General features: G+C 61.0%; 1 protein-coding gene across 1 annotated transcript; it reads right to left on the bottom strand.

Annotated features, from left to right (window-relative positions):
- Nucleotides 1-1,977: 1,977 nt before the first annotated feature.
- On the bottom strand, nt 1,978-20,484 carry ARID3A (AT-rich interaction domain 3A; the record flags this gene model as incomplete). The annotated part of the gene is made up of 8 exons (XM_079546649.1): nt 1,978-2,204; nt 2,316-2,405; nt 2,489-2,785; nt 3,177-3,424; nt 3,515-3,698; nt 5,016-5,088; nt 19,154-19,511; nt 20,069-20,484. The coding sequence occupies 8 exons, from the start codon at nt 20,482-20,484 to the stop codon at nt 1,978-1,980; spliced, it is 1,893 nt and encodes a 630-aa protein (XP_079402775.1).
- Between the last annotated feature and the right edge of the window lie 138 nt (nt 20,485-20,622).

Here is a 20,622-nt window from a genome sequence, read left to right as displayed (position 1 = left end):
GGTGCCATGCAGCCAAAGGGCACTTCCAGCTTTTTTGGGGGGGGGGATGCTCCCTCCCCACCAGCAAAAAGGGGCTGGAAAACCCCCCCCAGTCCCCTGAGTTTGCCACGTCCCCATCTCAAGGCTGGGGGTGTGGAGACACCCGTGCTGCTGGAGGGGTGGAGAAGGGGGGGGGGGGTCCATGCAGGGTTGGGGGCGAGCCCTGTGCTCCCATCAGAACCTGAGGAATTGAGAGACCGCCGGGAGGTGGGGGAGGGGGGGGGGGGGGGGTCGGCATCGGGACGCGATTGTGTGTCACGCAGATGTGCATGGGGGTCAATGTGGGGATGGGGGGTGGGGGGAGGAAGGAGAGGAACTGCTGGGAAGTGGCCACGAGGGGAAGGAACGCTGCAACCCGCGTGGGTAAAGCAGGGTAAACGGCAGCGCTGGGGTGTCGGGGATCGCTGAGGGAACGGCATCGTGCACAAACGCGAGCAGCGTTTGCTGCGGTGCCGTTCGGAACAGCACAGATCTGCGACAGCATCCCGAACCACGCTGTGCACAAAGCCGATCCGGAGGGAAATCTGCCATGGCATCGTGCACCGACGTGACCTGAACGTCACCCAGAATTGCATCATGCACTGAGCCCAGCCGGGCAGCGCCTTGCGCCCTTCCACATCGTATGAGGGCACCGCCTCTGAGCTTTTGGCTTTAAAGCAGTGGTTTGGGGAGCACAAGCGATGCCTCCGGACTGGGAGGGATGCTGAGATCCCTCCTGGCCCCCCCCCCCCCCCCTAAACTGCGTGGGTGAGGGTGCTGCTGTGGCAGAAGCGATGCCCAGGGCACAGGGAGCAGCAGGGAACAGATTTTGTCCCTGGAGCTGCAGCAGTGCTGACACCACCCAATTTTCCTGATTCCTCCCGGCACCATGCAAACAAAACGCCCGTCCCATCACCAACAGAACCAGTTTGCTGCTGGAAGCGTGAATAGCAGATCGGGTGTCACCTCGCCCTGGGTGCTGGGGAGGGGGGAAAATGTGCCCAAACTGGATCTGCACAGTAGTATCGCCTTACAGGGGAGGGGAGAAAAAAAAATCAAGCACAGAAAGAAAAACCACCTGACAATGTAGGAGAGAGCTGGGGACGAGGAAACACGGGGATGCATGGCACATGTTAGCAGCCAGAGCACCCCTGAGCACTGCCTGTCCCTGGGGGCTGCTGCAGGACCCCCCTGCTGCACCCATCCCATCCCTGAGCACTGCTTTTCTGCACTGAGAACTAAAGCCGGGAGCTGGAGGCGTGCAGCGCACACTGCGCCCTCCACGGTCCCCAGTGCCACTGCAGCCCTGAACTCACAGCATTTCCCAGAGCCTCGGGTCCACCTGGGAGGAGAAGAAAAAGGAGGTGATGGGTTCCCCAGCTCCTGCTTCCCTGACAACGTCCATATATATCATTTGCATGTTAAAAGTTTGATTCTTTTTTCTTCTTTTCTTTTTAGAGAATAAAATAGAAGCTATTTACAACAAAAACAATCAAACGACAACCTCTGAAAATCCCATAGAGTAAGTGTAGTTCTCAAAATAGAGGAGGGGAGGGGGGAAGAAAAAGGATCTAACGAATAAAATATCTCCCAATTTCCAACTTTTTTTCTTTTTTTATCTTTTTGTTTTGCTTTGTTTGTTTTTTTTTTTTTTCCTTTAACGAGTGCCAGGAGGTTTCATTAAAGCTCGCGTTGGCAGGCGTCCGTACGTCTGTCTGGAGGTAACACGAGTTAAAAAATAATAATAATAATAATAAATGTACAGTGCAAAGTGTGATGTGTGTGAGGTAAACAGGTCGAGGGGGAGGGGGGAGAGGGGCGGCACCGGGTAGACCCTGAAGGAAAACCTCGAGGCTGAGCCCCCCCTTAACCCCCACCCCACCACCCCCCCCCGGCCCACCTGCAGCCCCCGGCACCTCGGGGTGGTTTTGGCTGTGTGTGGGAAGGGGGGGGGGGGCGTTAAGGCGAAGCGTTGTTGGAGGTAGAGCTGGGGGGGGGCACAGGCACGGCGGGGGGAGCAGCGGGGGGGACGCTGCCCATGCTGCTCCCACTGCCCCCCGTCCCGCTGCTGTTGGTGCCTTTGTCGCCGCCGCCGCCGCCGCGGCTGCCGCCGTTGCCTTTGCTGTAGGAGGAGGAGGACGAGGAGGAGGAGGAGGAAGGGCCGGGCGTCTGGGCGAACAGCACACCTGGGGGGAGAGCAGCGTTGGGCAGGGGGGACCCGGCACATCCCTCTGCAGGTGACAATGGGAGTGATGCCACGCTGGGACCGTGGCAAAAGGCACCGCGCCGTGCCCTACCTGTGTAGACGATACCGTTGATCTCAACCGACATGCTGATGCTGTTGGTGCCGTTGTTGGCTGTGCTGCTGGAGGTGTCCTGGCGGTTCTCTGCGGGGGAGAGCGGAGGTGATGGACCCCTCCGAGGTCCCCGTGCCCCGATCCCACCCTGAAGCCCACACCGTGGCACCCACCTGGCGAGCGCGTGCCCTGGCTGTTGATGCGGATGCTCATGGGCAGCTGTGCTGTCATGGCCAGGAGGTTTTGCTGCAGGGCACGCTGCATCAGCCGCTGCTGCTCGTCTGTCACCAGTGCCATTTTCTTCTCCGGGGGTTCCCCTGATTCCAGCTTCTCCCGCAGCTGCTCCAGTGCCACGGCCTGGGCTGCTGCTGCCACCTGCACGGCTGCAGCTTGAGCTGCCACCACTGGGTGTCCGGCCAGCGACACCGGCAGCCGGCTGGGCATGGAGATGGGGATGGGTGCGTCCTCCTCTGTGGGGCAGAGAGTGGGTCAGCTCCCCACCTACACTGCTCCAGACCCCGCCACCAGGAGCTGCTGCCTATTGGAGTGGGGTAGGGTGACTGCAGCCCCAAACCAACACAGATGGGGGGTAAATGGACACAGAGCAGCCCTGCGGAGAGGACTTGGGGGTGTCGGTGGATGAAAAGCTGGACACGAGCTGGTGGTACATGCCCCTCAGCACCCAGCACCCAGCCCATGCAGGGGTCAGAGCTGGGTGACCACCACGGTCCCTCCCAACCCAATCACTCTATGACTCAGAGCAGTGGTCTCCAAAAGCCCCAGGCCCTCAGGGCAACCCAACTTGCTCAGGGAGGGGATGGAGCAGTGCCACCGGTGCCCTCAGCACATAGCAGCTCTTACCTTTCTTGATCTTCTGGACGGGAGCGATGGCACCGCCGTTGGTGGCTGAGGCCAACCCCAGGGCTGGCACCGGCAGCTTGGGTGAGGAGAGGAGCCCATGGGTGCCACCAGGTGAGTAGGTGAAGAGCGAGCTGCCAAATCCCTGCCGGCGGCCCTCCCTTCGGTTGCTGTCAATGGCCGCCTGCAGCTCGTTGGGGTTGCTCAGGCCCCGCTTCTCACATTCATAGGGGTACAGGTACTTCATGTACCTGTGGAACGATGCAGTGAGACACAGCACGGCCCCATCCCTACCCGGTGTCCCCAAATTTGCCCCCCCCCCGTGACCCCCTGGTGCTCACTGGGTGCGGAGCGTGAAGGCCGCGCTGGTGATGGAGGTGGGCAGGTTGAGCCCCTTGGTGATCTCTCGCCACAGCTTCTTGTTGATGACCTCCACCAGGCCTCCCTTCTCCGTCACCAGCATGTAGAGCATGTACAGATCCAGCACCTGCTTGGCCATGATGGGGATCCGGTTCACAGGGGTCCCTGGGGAGGGCAGAGAGTGGGCAGGGGGTGTGCAGGTAGGCAGAGGAAAAGGGGGGTCCTGCTGCTGCCTCTCCCTTCCCCTACCACTCTACTTCCTTCTGTGAGCACCCCCACTTCATCTTGCTCAGCACCATGGAGGAAAAAGAAACTCGAAAGGGGCCGGCCGTGGTTTGCAAGCAGAGGCAGCTGCACCCAGCAACAGCAGATATTTATAACAGCAGCCACGGGGTGAGGGTCGTGCTGTGCTCAGGCTGCATGCAATTGGGGCCCCCCAGTCCCAGCAAGAAGGGAACACGGCTGGAGATGCAGGGAGTCAACAGGAATCACCCATATCTGAGCTGGAAGGGGCTCGTGGAGCACCCTGTGGGGCAGAGCTGAATCTGGGGGTGCTGGAAGGGCCATGCACACACACACACACTCTTCCCCAAATGCCTTTTTAGACAGAAGGCTGCATGCACTCACACAACAACGTTTCCAGTGCTGGACCCTGGCTCCAGCAGTGCTGAGCAGCCCCAGCTGTGGGTCCTTGCACTGGTTCTCCCCAGCCCGGTGCCGGGAGGTGGCAGCAGCTGACGTGGCCGCACACAGCACCACGCTGAGCTCCTCTCTCCATTCCAGCACCAGAACCCTCCTGCCCCCTCCCAGGACACTGTCCCACCGCACACAGCCCTGCAGCTGCCCCGATGGGAGCAGGGTGCTGTTTTGGAGCACGGTTGAGCTGCACCAGTACAACCAGCAGGGGCTGTGTGCCCACTTGCTGCCCTCGTACCACCCCGGGGCAGAGCTGTGTGCTGGATACCAAGCAGGAGGCAGCTTTACATCAGGCCAAAAACTGCAGCAGGATGAAGCAGGAGTCACAGCTACACCCAGACCTCGCCTGCAGCACGGAGCTGTGCGTGTGTACACTCCTATGCACAGATATTTGACATTCTCCTTTCGAATACCACAGGTCAACATTTTCCAGACGCTGCCGGTGAGGTGGGTGCCCCGTTGAGAACAGAGCTGGGCTTTGGATTGGGGTTGCTCTGGACTCACCATAACCTGGGGATGGGGCAGCACAGGGGGAGGCTGAGGGCAAAGCCACCCTGAAGGGGATGGACCCGATGAAATCAGCCCCGTGGGGCCAGCACTGGGGCAGGAATCACAGCGCCGAGCTCATGGCGCGGATTCCAGCAGAGCAGGTTTGACCCCGGTTTGCAACGAGGTTAAAAATTAACTACCAGTCTGGCCGGAGCATTAACCTTGGGTTACAATGACACGAGAGAAAATAAAACCCATGGACAGAGCGGGGTGGGGGTGGGCAGGGAGGGGGCTCACCTCGCTTCTGCATGAAGCTGAAGAGGTCGTCCAGGAACTCCTTCCTCCGGGGGTCACCGTCCAACTCATAGAGCTGTGCAACAAGAGGAGAACAATGCATACACCTCACCAGGCAAGCCCTGTGTCTCCCCAAACCCACCCCCAGGGATCCCCCCTGATCCCACAAGCAGCGGATGGGGTCTGTGGTCACAGTGTGCAGCAGAGTGAGGGCAGCTGTGCCCAGCGGCACTGAGAGCGGGCACCCAGCCCCCTGACCCAGCTCCCAGCAATGCACTGACCCAAAGCCCCCATGGGGCAATCAGAGATCTCTATGGGGTGCCACGCAGCAGTCCCTCCCCCCCTGAGGCATTGCAGGGATCCAGTGCATGGAGCTGTTGGGTCCCAAAGTCCCTGCAGCTCAGGGCAGGCACGCTCTGCTCTGCATTGCAGCTGCAGATCCATCAGGGGTAGTGGGGACCAGGGCAAAGCAGGACAGCCCCATAGGGAGCAGTGCTGCCTTCCCTGCCGTGACCCATCCTTGTCACCATGCCAAGGCTCTGGCAGGCAGCTCCCAGGTGGCAGACGGGAGGGCAGCCCTGCAGTGGGCGCATCAATTCTCTGAAAACTCCACTCGGTGGGAGCCAGGTGCAAAATGATACGAGGCAGCCATGCATGAGGCCATGCCAGAGCCAAGACAAGAACGAGCGCAGGCGTTTGTCGTGCTCAGGTCCCGGCCCCGAAACCACGGCGCTGCCCCCAGCTTGGCCCGGAGGCTGAGCGACTGCAATCAGCCCTGGGATCCTCCCAGCAGAACAGGGATCCTGGTTATTTTTAGCAATCCAGCACGCTCTTGGCACAGAGTGGAGCAATGCTTTGGTGTGATCCCTCCTCCACACCTGCAGTGCCCGAGGGAGCCGGAGCCGGACTGCAGGGAGCTGTGTGTGGGGTGCATGCCGTGATGAGAGCTCGTGTGCGACTGCTTCAGTGTGCTCAGGGAGCACCCAGGGGTCCGGCCCCAAAAAGGATGGCGGTGAGGAAAGTGCTTGGGACCCATGGGATGGGGTTACACCGGGATGAGGAACCTGGAGCCGCCCCGTGCCCTACTGCTTCCAGCATCTCCGAAGCTTGCTCCCATTTCAACAAGCAGCAAATCTGCCACAGGAGAGTGGTGCTGGGAGTGGCTGTCCCCTGGCATGCTGGCAGCCTGTGCTCCTGTGAAAGCATTTCCCAGGAATGGTGCTTGGAGCAAACTTGAGACCAATAGGGCCGGTGTGGTTCATTGCACCCCGCGCCCACTGAGCGTCCACAGCTGGGAAATGTTTTTATGAGCCAGGACAGGAAGATCTGTGCACACGGACGCTCCTGAAGCACCCGTTCCTGCTGGGGCCAGCTTTTGTCTTGGGACCCCACCCTTTGTTTGACAGCCCGACACATTCCTGCCCTGATTTATGGCAGCAGATCTGCCGAGCAAATCACGCCCTCCGCACGCACGCCTCGCTCCGACGCCGCACCGCAGCCCTGTGCCATGAGAGAGGAATGGGGCTGGGGGGGTGGAACAACGGCTCCTGGCTGTGTGGGGGTGGATGCTGCACCTCCAGCCCTCCCTCCCCCCCCCCCTCCCCTCCACCCTCCAGCCTGCTTTTCTCAAGGACAATTTTGAACAACTGCAGGCTGTGGGGAGGGGGCTATAAATACGAGCGTGTCACGCTGCAAGCACGCACCATGAGGTTAACTGGGTAACCAATACTGGCATGCACGGACCTGGTGTCACCGAGAAGGGACAAGGATGACCCCCCCTCCTCCCCCAAATCCCCCACCCCAGAAGGGTCCCCGTGGGGCCGAATTCCTCCTCCGCCGACGCCGATCAAAGGGATCAATGGGGCTGAGCCGATAACAGCGAAGGGCACTACAGGAAAGCCATAAACCTGCAGTTCCCCTGGAAACCTTGCAAAAGCTCGGCCAGCCCCTGAGCAAACAGCCCAGGAGAGGTCAGGAGCCATCGTTACCGCTGACCCTTTTGCAGCCCCCAGGAGCCCTAAGGCAGCACCGGGCGATGCTCAGGATGCGGCCGGCGTGGCTTTGGGCAGAGGCTGCTCCCGATCAGCTGAAGGATGCTGGGCCTGCGCCAAGCCAGCCTGCCCCGTTTCCTCGAGCGCTCAGAAAGCCGCACGCAGACGGAGGGAGGAGGAAGGGTTTCCCCGGTGCTGCTGCTGAGCACCTCGAGCCCATGGATCCACGCGTGGGGTGAGCCGGTGCCCCCTGCACCCTGCTAACAGGGACAAGAGGACAAGAGCTGTGGCCTGTGGCTGGATCTGAGCGTGCTGGGAACGCTGCGCTGAGCTCAGGGCACGGCACTGCCCCTCGTTTTGCCTTTCCCGTGGAGATGACGGGAGGTTGAAGCTGTGTGAGGTTTGGGAGTGGTGCAGGGCTCTGGGTGCTGCTGGCAGCTGCTTCCCCACCTCATCCATGCCCCAGCACTGAGGGGACCCTGAGCCTGTGGGGACCCAAAGCTGCAGAGCACTGAGCCCCACTGCCAGCGTGCGCCCTCCGTATCTCAGACAAAGGAACGGAGGAGGTGGGACAGAGGCGGCCAAGGCTTTCTCAGCAGAGCCAGCTGATTAAACACAAATCCAGGGAGGCAGAGGGGGAGGCTGGGAAAACATCGCCCTGCTGCTCGGCTCTGCTGGAGCGGGGGAGGAAAAAAGGAAATGCAAAGGAACAAAAGTGCTGGGAAGGGGCCACATCGAGTGCCTGGTGCCCATGGGGCAGCGTCCAAACCCAGCACACGGCACAGCTGTCCCAGAGCAGCGCCCAGCATGAGGGTCACATGCAGCCTATTAACCTGCAGAGCTCTAACCATTGATTAGCCATTTATTAAAGCATCGTCTCATTCAACTTTTATAAAGGCAGCTCTTAAATAAAGTTTCTTGGGGTCTCTCCTCAGGCTGCTGGGCTGCACTGGGATGCACCAAATCCATGTTTGGCTTTGGGAAGAGATGAGCACTGCCAGGAACAGCCCAGGACCTCCAGCGAGGCGCTGGTGGCTCGCATGTGTGGAGCCCCCCACACCCTGGCCAGGTGCCCCCTGGCCTGGGGGTTCAATCCCAAAGGAAACGTTGGACATCCGCATTTAAGAGGATGAAAGAAAATTAACCATCAGCTGAGGAAAACGTGCATCTGCTCAGCAGCAGGGGATTAGTGGAGCAGGGAGGGCTGCCCGGCCGCGTGCGCCGATCGTTACGTGCACCTTTGATCCGTGGGTTCTCGGCGGGGAAAGTGCTGACAGGGCTGAGCTCTGGCGATCCTGTGCCAAAGTCCTGCAGTGGGGCGGATGCTGCCGGCCTGTGCTCACCCAAATGCTGGTGTGAAGCCATGCGGGATGCTCAGCACCGTCCGTGCGCAGCCCTGGCCACGCTGCCCTGAGCCTCAGTGCTCCCAGCACAGCGCTGGGGGGAACCAGGGGGCACCATGGAGCACAGGCAGAGACGTGGAACCATCGAATCACAGAGCCATTAAGGAAAAGAGCTCCACGATCATCCAGTCCGACCATTCCTTGGCCCCTCGCAGGATTTCCTTGCATTGACGGCATCTCGTTTTGCCCCAGACACCTCTGACCACACGCACCCATCCCCTCCTCTCGGCACACAGCGATAGGAGCTAAAATAAACCAGGAGGAACTGAAACTCATTCTCATTTCAGCAACGTGTGAAACCATGCACCGGCCGGACCGAGAGCAGCAGGTGCCGCGGTGCAGTGAGTGCCAGCATGGTGCGCTGCGAGCCGGGGCCACTCTGAGCTGATAGATTTACATCTCATCATTAGGGAGGTGGAAATGGCTTAATCTGTCACACAGCTGCCCCCACGATATCCTCTTAGAGCAGAGCCACCCCCAGGACACCGGGGATGAAGGTGCCCACGCCTCAGCTCCTCCAGCCCATGAGTGGTGCCTGGTGTCACCATCACCGTCACCGCGCTCCGGGCGCATCGTGGTGCCATGTGGCTGTTTGCTGTTTCCTGGGCAGGAAGAGTGCTGAGCTTCAGCCTGCAGGATCCTGGCACGGTGTGGATGGCCAGATCAACCCTTCGAACCAGATTACATGAAAATCCTGACCCGTTGGCTTCCAAAGGACTCATGGAAAGCAGCCTCTCGGCAATGCCAGGAATGCCGGAGAGCGGCAGCAGCGGCACGGGAAGCGCCGGGCTGTGCCAAGATAACGAACGCATTGGGAGGCCTCACTGTGAGCACCCATGGCAATTAAAGCCAGGAAGCGGCTGTTAACGAGGCTGCTGGTAATGAGGCCCCTGCGGGATCTGTGCCGATCTCACCAGGCTCGCTCTGCCACAGTGCCGGGACCCGAGCTGCAAACGCCACAGCGCTGCGGTTCTGGGTTTCCAAGCCCCAGGGAATCATTTCCACGGCCTTTTTTTTCCCACCATCAGGCAGGTTCCACACTCACTGCTTTCCTCCTTTCTCTTCCCAGCCCATTGTGACGTGCAGGCTGCATGCTGGTAGGGGAAACCTCACCCCCCCCCCCCCATGGTGCCCTGAAATCCCCACCAGCAATGGGCCGAGCGCTATGGGGGAATAAAGCAGTCAGGACTGCTGTTTAGGGAGAAAAATAAACAACAACCCACACAAATAAAGCACGATGCAGGAGCTTTCTGGGAACAGAGGGAAACCCAGCGGCCACCAGCCTGCTCCGTGCAGCAACAGCAGAACTGAGCACACTGTGGTGTGTTTCAGCATGGCTGGCGTGACTGAGGGCTTTGCTCTGCCCTTCTCCTTCCCTTCTGCTGAGAGCAGAGGGGCGAAGCAGGGGGCAGCTCAGCTGCCAGGAGGTGTTACATGGATAGTATACACTTGGAGAGGGCTTTCCCTGCAGCTCCTAACTGGGCTGCATGTGAGGACCCCCACCCACCCCTTGGCATCCCCCTGTGTTGCCCCTGTCCCACTGCACACCATCGGCCCTGCGCTGCTCACACCGGTGCCTGGTTTCGGGGCACAGCGCTGGTGGGGGGTGGGGAGGTGGAATTCTTTAGAAAAAGAAAGTCATTAGTAAAAACTAGAGTTCTGGTGACGAGTCCTGAAATAAAGCGTTTCGGATGACGCTGCTCCAACATGGTTTCCCGTAAAGCTGTGCTGCTGCTTTGGGGCACCCGGTGCCCGCAGTGCAGTTTGCACATCTCGGGGTCCACAGGCATGATACAGGCATACCCGGGGGGACGACAGTGTGACCCTCCCAGCCCCAAGGGTGTTCAGCTGCCGGGGGGACTGCGGAAGGGGCTGCTGCCCGCCCAGCAGCTGTGCTGAGGTATCAGGTTCGTATCGGCTGACCGCGTGATGAGCACGGCCGGCTCCTTTCCACCCATCCCTCGAGCAGCAGGAAGGGTGAACATCCCCGATCCTGTGGGCAGATAAAGAGCTCAGCTTAGGGACGGGGTCACCTCCCACCACAGGGCTGTCCCCATCCCTGCCCTATGCAAACGCTCCTGACTCCCCAGGGATCCTGAGGCGATGCACCACGCCTGGGCTCAACCCCCTCTCCAAAAGCAGGGTCCAACGGAGCCTGGAAGCAGCAGAAAGGCAGAGTTCCCCATGGGTGGGGGTCTGCACAGGGCTGGGGCAGCCTCACCGGCGGCACTGAGGGCGGCTGCGCTGACTGGCCCGGCTGGATTCCTGCTGCCTGAGCTCAGTGCTTGGGGTGCGGGGGGGCACGGGTGCTCCCCATCCCCAGGGCAGCCCAGAGAGGGCCCCTTTCCGGAGGGGGGAGCCTGGGTACGTTTGCAGGGAGAGGTTTACAGGGTCGTCAGCGCTGCGCTTCCCGTTGGCTCTATTGTTCCCTCTGGTTCCCAGCATTGTCCCCTCCACAGATCGGCCGCCTCCCGGAGTGGGGGCACGGGGCCCCACCGCAGGTGCCTGTCCTGCCATTCCCTTGGGCTGAGGGACCCAGAGGGACCCAGAGATCCCAGGGGCACCCTTGGCGATGTCGTCACTCCCACATCACATGGGTAAAATCCGCTCCTGATTTCTCAGAAAGGCTGCAAACCCCTCCTGATGCCACCAGCAGCAAAATCCCCAAGCACTGCTATGACCACATCCCCTCTGCTGTGCCTCGAGGCACCCAACCCAAGCTCAGCTATGGCTGCGTGCTGAAGCCCTCCTGCAGCGGCACACCAAAGCCATCCCCCCAGGACACGGGGCAGGGGACAGGGATGAGTGGGAGCCCATCACAAAGTCCCCAACTCAGACGTCCGGCATCTCCTGCCCTCCCTAGCCTGGTCTCCTGCTGGGGTGGAGGTCCCAGCCCCTCCTGTGCTGCCCCTGCACTGCTGTCCCTGCCACAGGGCGCTGCACGGGGACACATCCCCACCACCGCCAGCTGGAGGACGCGGCCGGTGTCAGCGCCAACAATACGGGTGTCACCACCACGCAGAGGGAGACACTGAAAGAGCGAATTAGTCGCCGTTTAACCTCCCTGACCCCCCATTGTCTGCCCCGTGTCAGCCACCCGCCCCACATGTCGAGGGGCTGATCCTGCCCCCCCTCTATGCCAAGCACCACGAAGTCACCGGGGTTGGCGGCGGCGGAAAGGCGCCCAGCACCCGCCTGAGATGGGAACGGCTCAGCCGGTTCTGTCAGCTTCAGCAGCAGGGAGGGGAAAGAGAGCAGAAGGAACAGCCCGTCCAGGTCCCTGCCTGCACTGCATGACCCTCCCCAAGGGTCTGAGCCACCCCGGGCCTGGAGCACCACGCTGTGCCATGCAGGGTCTGCTGGCTGAGGGCTCGGTGCCACTCGGTGCCACTGTGGTTTCACCACAGCAGGGTTCAGATCCAGCTCCAGCACTGTGGGGACAGTTGGGTGGTTGCTTGTTTCCCTCTTTTTTTTTTTTTTTTACAAAGGAGGAAGTGAATTCTGCTGCAATTGCATTTCAAACAACTATTTTGGACTGAGTGCTGGTGGCAGCTCGCAGGGCTCCGGCTCCAATAAAAGCGCACAGAGTTCATGGCTGGAATGCAAATGGCACAGCGCAGTTGTGGGCTGCTGAGAGGTCACCAGGGAGCCCCTTTCCTCCCCATGCCAGAGCAACCCGATTGCCACAGCCACCCCATGATGGGGGGCAGCCCCGGCAGCACGCTGTTTTGGGGCAGTTCCTCTCTTTCCAGCCAAAAGCTGCCATCCAGGAAAGGTCATTTGGAAGTCAGCTTCCACCAGCGGCTCCCGCAGCCCTTCGCCACGTATGTGTTTGTGCATGCCCTTGACACATGCTCTCTATCACACCTGACCCTGTGCAAATATTAATTCAGTGCAGTCAGTAAGTATTGAGAAAGCGTGTCCAAGGCAGCAACACCCCGGCACCAGGAGTGAGTGGCTCTATGGGGGAACCCACCCCAGAGCTGGGACTCTATGGGGGGCACTGCTGGCTGCATGCATGCCTGGGTTGGGGCTGCAGGCATGGTGCATGGGCATGGTGCATGGGCAGGGTGTGCAGCTCCAGCACCTGCACGGGCAGAGGCGAGAAGGGGCAGGAGCGTGGCTGAATTAGCCGTTGTAGGCAAGCTGGGGTTTAAATTCCACCATATGTAAATGATCGTCTTAGAAAGGAGATCATTGTAAGCCAAAGCAGATGAGTCACCCAGGGTTTCCACTCTCAGCCCCAGTAGGGCTGGGGATTTGTGTAATTGCAAATCTGTTCCTGAAATGCGAGGCCTCGTGCCTCTCGGTCCTGGCGGGCGCTGCACAGCAAGCTGTCCCCATGGGGGGGGCTGGTCCTGGTCAGGCTGTGCCACCCCCAGCCCTTCAGGGGAGGCCCATTGGCTGCGGATGGCCCTGGTAGCAGCCGGCTGCGGGTGTCAGCCCCGCAAACCATCGCTGCCAATCTGCTGAGGCGCATGGCAGAACCTCACCGAAACGTTTCCACGGCCAACGCTGCGCTGCAGACGGGGGCGATGCTCAGATGGGAACCGAGGTGGGGGGCCAAGCCTCCCGTCCCCCTCCCCGTAGCATCCTGCAGAGCACAGGTACCAGCAGGGCTCCCTCCACCACAGCGAGCACAGTCCCTGCCCAGGAGCAGCCACGACAAAGGCAGGATTATCATCAACTCCACTTTACAGACAAGAGACCCAGGCGTGGAGAGATTAAGGGACTTACAGCGAGGGTCACAGAAGGGGTCAGGGGCTGCGCCCACAGCTCCCTGCACGGCAGCCATGCAGGCAGGTGCCTTATCAGGGCTGAGCACACGGGGAGCGGCCGCCCCCCACCCAAGGGCCCCCCACCCCACGATTGCAGCACGTCCGGCCGCCCCCAGCAGCCTGGTGTTTCTGCTGTGGTTTCGGCCAGAAATAGGGCGATGGAGCAACGCTGCACCCTTGCCCAACTGCTCTGCTCCCGGCACGGCTGTTTGCTTTGCTGACAAAGGGTTTGTGCTCTATTCTCTGCAACAATTTCTTTTTTTTTTTTTTTTTTTTTTTCCCCTCTCTTTTAAATAAGCCCTTATTCCTGTTGGTTCAGCTGTGCCGGAGCCGTGAGGCTGCTGCCTCCTCTGCAGCACTGTGATTCAGCCCCGAGGCTCTGAAGGAGGGGGTGATGCTCGTGGTGCAGGCGGCAGTTCGGGACCCCCAGCCCAGAAGCGTAACGATCAGCAGCAGGGCTGGCCCTGCTCCGTCCTCTCCTCCCACCCCTGGTTTGAACATTGGGTCGGTCTCTCTGGCACACACAAACGGGGCATCCCAGCGCCTTGCAGGGAGCAGCGTGCCCCGGTGGAAGGTGGCACCTCCAGAGCAATGACCCAGCAGCCGAGATGCCTGAGCCAGGGCTGCCAGGAGGCACTTTGTTGGCTAAGCCGAGGAGAAGTCCCTGACCCCCGGCTGGGATTGGGGGATTAGGGCTGCGGGAAGGCTCCTGGAGCACCCTGAGCTGATTACCATGATGGATCCCTCACCAGGAACACCCTTCAGTGGGTGGCAAAGAGCAGGACAGGGACAGAGAGGGGCAAGGATTTCCTGCCTCCCCCCCACCCCCGACACTCTAGATTTGCAGCTTTGCACTTTACAGCAAACAAAACCCGAACAAGGAGCAAACCCAGCGCCTTTGAAAGCGACTCATCCGCACGCAACTCAACTCCCACCCCACGCATTCCCAGCGCTTCTCCTGCTCCCCCCCCCCCACCCCCCTCTCCTTGCCATACCCCCCCATTTCCTCTTCAGCCCCGTTATCTGCCCGCCAGGCGCTGCAATCGCCGTCCTCCGGGTGCAGCAGTGCCTGGGGTTGGGGCCCAGCTCTATCTGCCTGACCCCCCCCCCCCCCCTGCCATAGGGTATGTGTGGGAGGGCACACGGTGGGGGGACCCCCCGAGGAAGAGGCCCCTCTGCCTCCCTGGGGGCAGCTCATCCGCTCGGCTCGCTAACGCAATAAAGCTCCGATCGATATTTTAAAAGAAAGTAAATGGACTCTTCTACTGTTGTTAAGAGAGGCATAGCCCCTGCAGGGGGGGAATCTGCCCCGGTTCCCCCTCTTCCCTCCCCCCCCCAGTGAAAGGAGAGGTTGGGCTGATCTCAATTCTGCTGTGGGGGAGGCTCCCCACACCCATCGGGAGCAGCATTTGGCAGTTTGCTGTTCTGTGTGTAGCTGATGGAAATCTACAGCTGGGGGGGTGTCCTTTGCCACCCTCATGCCCTTCCACCACAGCCCCAGTGCCCACAGCTGCTGGCAGGGGCTGGGCAAAGTGGGGAGCATGGAGCCAACCCCATTGAGCACCGGACACCATTTGGGCTTTTACCCCCCAAAAATGAGCGCTATAAGGAACAGCTTTAAGACCTTCACCACAAACGGCCACGGGAGAGGATCGCTGTGCTCACCACAGAAGCCATGAACATCCCTGGGGCTGCACAACCAACTGCCTCCCCCAGAGCCATCAGAGGGGGCCGATCCGGAACAAAAGCGGCGTTGGATCCTTGCGCACTGCGAGCGGCACAGGCTGCATTCAAAGGGCGCCTTTGAGCAAGAAATCACCATTTCCTCTGCCTCCTCGGCCCCTCTTGCATTTCCCCCTTTTCAGTTTTAATTGCTGCCTGAGTCATGTGAACAGCATGAAACCATTGAGGGCACCTGCCCCGGGGGCTGCGGCCCCAGCGCCATGCAGGCAGACGGACAGACAGACTGATGGACAGACTGAGTTGCAGGGTGAATCTGACCCAGGAACCAGCATCGTTCCCAGGGGCACCGCGACGCTCGTGTTACAACCACCCAGTTCTGTGGGCTGCCTGCAATTACCCCCCATCCGCCACGCTGCCGTCAGCGAGAGGAGAACGAAAACAGCACATCTATCAGCAAAAGCCCAGGGTGTTTTTCCCTGTCCAGACCAGTGAGGAATGGGACAGGGCTGGACACGGCCTGAGCTCCGTGCTGGGGTTACCGAGTTGCTTTCGGTTTGTTGCTTTTTTTTCCTAACCGTTGCACTTTGAAACCCCGTATCTCGGGCAGGCTTTGCTCAGCAGCAGATAAGGACTGAGGTTTTTATGCTACCAGCGTGTTTGAGGCATCCCAATTTGGAACGCTTCAGAAACCTCCTGTCTCCCCTAAAAGCACCAGCAGCTCACCGCAAGCCAACCTCCCCCCACTCCGTGGGCTTTTTTAAAGCTGCTTTTAAATAGGAACAGAACCACGGGGCTCCAGCACCTGCCTGCAGCACCAAGTCATGGCACCGAGCTCTCACCAACAGCCCAGCTGTGATGGCAGGCAGCAGGCACAGAGAGGCAAAGCGACCCTAAGCACGTGCAGGGCACAATCAGCTCCTCCCAGCCCCATCCCTGCTGCCAGCTCCGAAATCTGGCACACGCACACCTCTGTGGCAGGGCAGCCCTGGTTCCCCTGCGGGGTGATGGGGTGCACACACCTGGCTTGCTGCTGAATCAGAGCCGTGCGCCTGCCCACGGTGCACAACCAGCAGCTGGCTTTCACATTCAGCACAGGAAACTCCAAAAGGGGCAGGGACAGGAAACTGCGATGGCGTGGGCTGCGAGCGCACCCCCGGTTCAGGCTCCTGGTATTAGTGGGGTGCATTCATATCCTCACCCGAAACAGAAAGGTCAGGAGAGGGGTTCTCCCGGGGCACTGCACTGCACACTGGGGTCCTATGCTGAGGTTCCTCCAGCTCTGCGCTCCCCAGGGCAGCATTACGCAGCACTTTGCACCGCCGGCTTGTTTGCAGGCACTGAGCTGCCCGTGCTCAGCAATTCACCCAAGCACAGCCCAGCACGGCCATGGCCAGAGCCTGCGGTGTCTCTGGGCATGGGGACAGTCCACAGAGCTCCAGGATTGCCTTATTCCAGTTGCCTATGCTCGGCTGAGAGCTCCAGGCTCGATGCTGGGAGCCCAGATGTAGTGGCATTGCCTGGCTGACGCCAGCCCTGGTCTCAGCATCCCACTTGAGGCAGATGAAAGGCAACCAGCACAAACCTTTTCCTGCCCCACAGGCACAGGGGGTCAGCCCCACTGCAGGCTTTTATAGGAAGGAAGGAAGAGGGAGGGAGGCGAAACGAAGAACGAGGGCCACGTTGCTCTCTGTTACTGGGGAGGGATGCGGACAGCGGGCTGGGGTCATTCCTTGAATTGAGCCCTGCACTGGGTAAAGGGCCCAAAAACCCCATGGTTCCCAGGAATGGAGGTTCTCAGAAGCATTCCGACTGCCTCCAGCTGTGCCCTCCCCCAGGCACTGGTTGCTGCAGGTCTCAGTATCATCATCCTGCAAAGGGGATTTTCCTCTGCAGGAAAAGGCACATTCCTCACCCAGCCCAGCACAAGCGCAGCGACGAGCTTACAGCCAGCAGGAGCAAAGGATTTCAGCACTATCCTGGCACCAGCAACAAGCTGAGCCCCCAGCCTGCAGCCCCCCAGCTCCCCACCGAGGAGCCCCCGGCAGCCCCCAGCCCTGCAGGCTCCTTTGTTCTGCTGCTGCACGGGCAGCGCCCAGGTCAGCAGGAGCTGACCTCTGCCTCTCAGTGGCCGTCCCCAGGGATGGGGAGGTGCCACGCATTGGCTTCCCAACCCCGCACGCTTCCCCTTCGCCCCGTTGCACAGCAGCTTCCAGAGGGCTGATTTGCAGGAATCTGCCCCAAATGAGTCAATAAAGTGCCTCGGCAGAGGGGAGCGCAGAGCCCCCCCTGGGGCAGTGCAGCCATAAAGGGAGGGTGGGATTGCGGGGGGCTGCCGGAGCTTCATCCCAGCAGAGCTGGCCTGCGAGGAGCTCGGCTGCAAAATAAAGAGGAACCCAGAAATAGCACCTTCCTCAAGCTGCACGTCCCCATCACAGCAACACCATCACTGCACGGCAGCGCTCACAGCCCCGAGCGGCGGGTGAGCAAATAAAAGAACCCCCCCAGCACCCAGGGACTGCCCCCAGCACCAGAATCCCTCTCCACTCCATCCCTGGGTTGCAGCACTGCGTTCGCAATCGAGTCTCTCCACACTGGGTTAAAGGCACAGAGCAGAGAGGTTGCAGCCCCCGCGCCCCCCGGAGCCGGGCGCATCCTGCCTGTGCTGTGTTTACATTCCTGCTGCTCCTTCCCAGCCCGTCAGCTGGGCCGGGGCGAGCTGGGAGGCACGCGTTGGAGGGCAGCCAGGAGGAGCTCCCGGGCAGGCGCTGCTCGCAGCCCCTGGCCTCAATCCAGAGGCCAGGATCCAAGCTGACGTGCCGGGGGAAGCCTCTCCCCGAGCGGGCGCTTTGCTTCCTTGCCTCCACCCACGGCACGGAGGCAGCAGGCACCTTCCCCTTCAACGCTGGGTGCTTCCAACACAACCAGGAAGCTGTCCCGGTGGTGCCCAGAGGGATGGGTGCACGACCCCTCGTATCCATTTGTGGAGTTGGAGAGGTGGGACTGAACCCCACGTCGTGCTGCTGGGCACCGACGGCCGGGAGCTCCCTGCGCAGGGCTGGGATACGCTCACACAGCGACAAACAGGAAGATCACAGCCGTGGTATCTAAAAGCCTTTTCACAGATAAAAAGATTACGTCCCCCACTCTCTAATTACAGGAAGTACAAAAGAGAGAAACCACAAGAAGAAAGACGATGCAGCGCCAGGAGGTGAGGATATGTACGCACTCGAGACAGCACAGGAAAAGTTCAGTGTGTTCATAAAACCCACACGGACATACGTTGGGGTTACGGAGGAGCACCGAAGGCACCAAGGCTGCTGTGAAGCACCCAGGGAAGGGGCAGCAGGGGCTGAACGTTGCCCTCGGTGCCTGCCGTGCTGCGGATGGTGGGCGCAGGGATGGCAGCAGCGCAGGGAGCTCAGCCACGTGCTGTGCCAAATGGTGCCAAGTGGCCCTGATCCAGCAAAGGCTCGCAGCCCTGCAGCTGTGCACAGGCACTGCGGGATCCACACAGCTCCTGTCCTGCTGCTCCCCCAATCAGAGCCAGCAGGGCAGCCCCCAGACCCCACAGCACTGCTCACCCAGGAGGCGAATGCAGACCAGGGCGTTCTCCTCCCTGCCCCAGCACGCTGTGAAATTCTCCAACCCTGGCTGCTGGGGCGGCCGGGAGTTGTGCAACAGCCTCCAGCCCTGGGCAGCCGTTTTCCTCTCACAGCACAGAGGCAATGGGATGGCACAGTGCTGCCTGTGCCCCAGCAGCAGCCCCCAGCCCACCTCCCCAAGCTGAGCGAGGGGCAGCGGCCACTGCACCCCTCCCAAAACATCACACTCTCCATCTGGGTCCCATCTGCTGCTGTTTGCTCTCGCCCCCTCCCCCCAGCCCTAAACTCAGATGTACTTAAACACACACATCAAAGGGCCGGGGCAGCCCCCGGGGAGCCCCGCTTTACACTATTTCCTTCTATTAGCCCCGAGCTCGGGTTTGTGCAGCCCACGGCCAGGCACGTGGAAGAGAGTCCGGAGCTTGGGGGGCTGCAGCCTCTGCTGGCACAGAGCCCACCAAAACAACCCCAGCAACGTGGAGAAGAGCAAACCCGAGAGCTATCTTCACATTTGCAAACCCGGAGTGACATTTTTCACCCACCCCCCCCCCCCTCTCCGTTCCCAGCAATTCTCCCAGCTCCCTGCAACGAGCCGAGGGACTCAAACCCCAGAGGAACCCGGCGGTTTCTTAGCAGCACCGAACCCAGCTCAACCCTCCAACCCCACGTCCCCTCGGCTCCTACCTGCTTGAACTGCTCCTCGTAGGTCCAGTCGCCGTGGTCGGGTGCAGGCTGTGGGAGCTGTGCGTGGCCCTGGGGGCCCAGTCCAGCTGGGAGTCGCTCCTGTGCGCCCGGCAGCCGCTGTGCTTCACCCCGGCAGTGCTGAGGTGCCGGCGGCTTTCGGAGCAGCAGGGACCCCGTGCCTGTCCGCACCGCCTCCGCTGAGCCCAGCCCCTCCTCGCCCATGTCTTCCTCCTCCTCATAGTCTTCCTCTTCTTCTTCCTCCTCCTCTTCTTCCTCTTCTTCTTCTTCCTCCTCCTCCTCCTCCTCCTCCTCCTCGCCCAGGTCCTCTTCAAATTCTTCTTCATCCCATTTGCCCTTCCTAGAGCAGGGAAAGGGGGGAGATGTGTGATTAGCACCCTTAAGGTGGCCCATCTGCACAGCACTCCTGCAGAGTCAGACTCGTGGGCAGGAGGTGGGAAGACATTCCCACGAGCCCTCCCTACTTCCAGAAGCCTTTCCCAGACCCTCAGTAGCATATGAATGAGGTCTGTTGGGCCTCCAGCCATCCCTGTGGGCTGTCCCTCATTTTGGGAGTCTGTGACCTGCCCAGGGAGCTGCAGGTCGGGCAGAGGCACCACCGATGGCCCGTCATCATTCAGAACCAGACTGGGATCCCGTATCACTGCCCCAGTGTGGCTCTCAGACAGAGGTAAATTTTACCTAGTGCCCAGCCAGCGCCAGGAACCAGCGCCATGAGGCAGATGGCTCCACATGGGTCTGGGAAAGGTGAAAACAGCCGATTCCAGTGTCTGTCAACAGGGCAGCAGCTCCAGCCCAGGCACCATGCATCGTCTCCAAGGGAGGATCTGGTGCTGTTGCCCACCTGCCCCGGCTCCCCTGCTCCTCCCTGAGCCCCATGTGCTGCCATGTACTCACAGGTCCTCCTCCTCCTCGGAGCCCATCTCCTGCTGGTAGCCACCACCATCCTCTTCCTCTTCCTCCTCCTCACCACGCTCCTCCTCCTCCTGGCTCTCCTCCGACAGCCCTGGGCTGGATGAGTGGCTGAGGCCGGCGGCTGCGGCCCGCATGGCAGCCAGGGCAGCCATCTGTGCCCTCTGGATGTGAGCGCTCTCAGGTTCTGTGCCTTCCTCCAAAGGGGCTGGGGCCAAATCAGGGCCTCGTCCCCGGGCAGGGGTCTGTCCTGAGGCCGGCGGGGGCTGCGCCGGGGGGGGCGTGGAGCGTTGCTGCTGCTGCTGCTGCTGCTGCTGCTCCTGCTGCCGTGCTTCCAGAGCCTGCTGCAGCCGGGCGCGCTGCTGTCGCTGCAGGTTCTCCATCACTGCCTGCAGCTTCATGGCTCTGCCAGCGGGAGGCAGGGCCCCGGGGGGTCGGGTGGAGATGCCCTGGGGGCGCGGGGGGCAGCGCCCGGCAGGGTGCCGCGCTCCAGCAGGGCGGGAGGCCAAGGCGAGGGCGGTGGGGCGGGCAGCCCTGTG

Source organism: Tetrao urogallus, assembly GCF_951394365.1.
Source record: "Tetrao urogallus genome assembly, chromosome: 25".
Classification (NCBI taxonomy): domain Eukaryota; kingdom Metazoa; phylum Chordata; class Aves; order Galliformes; family Phasianidae; genus Tetrao; species Tetrao urogallus.
This window is presented reverse-complemented; position numbering and strand designations above follow the sequence as displayed.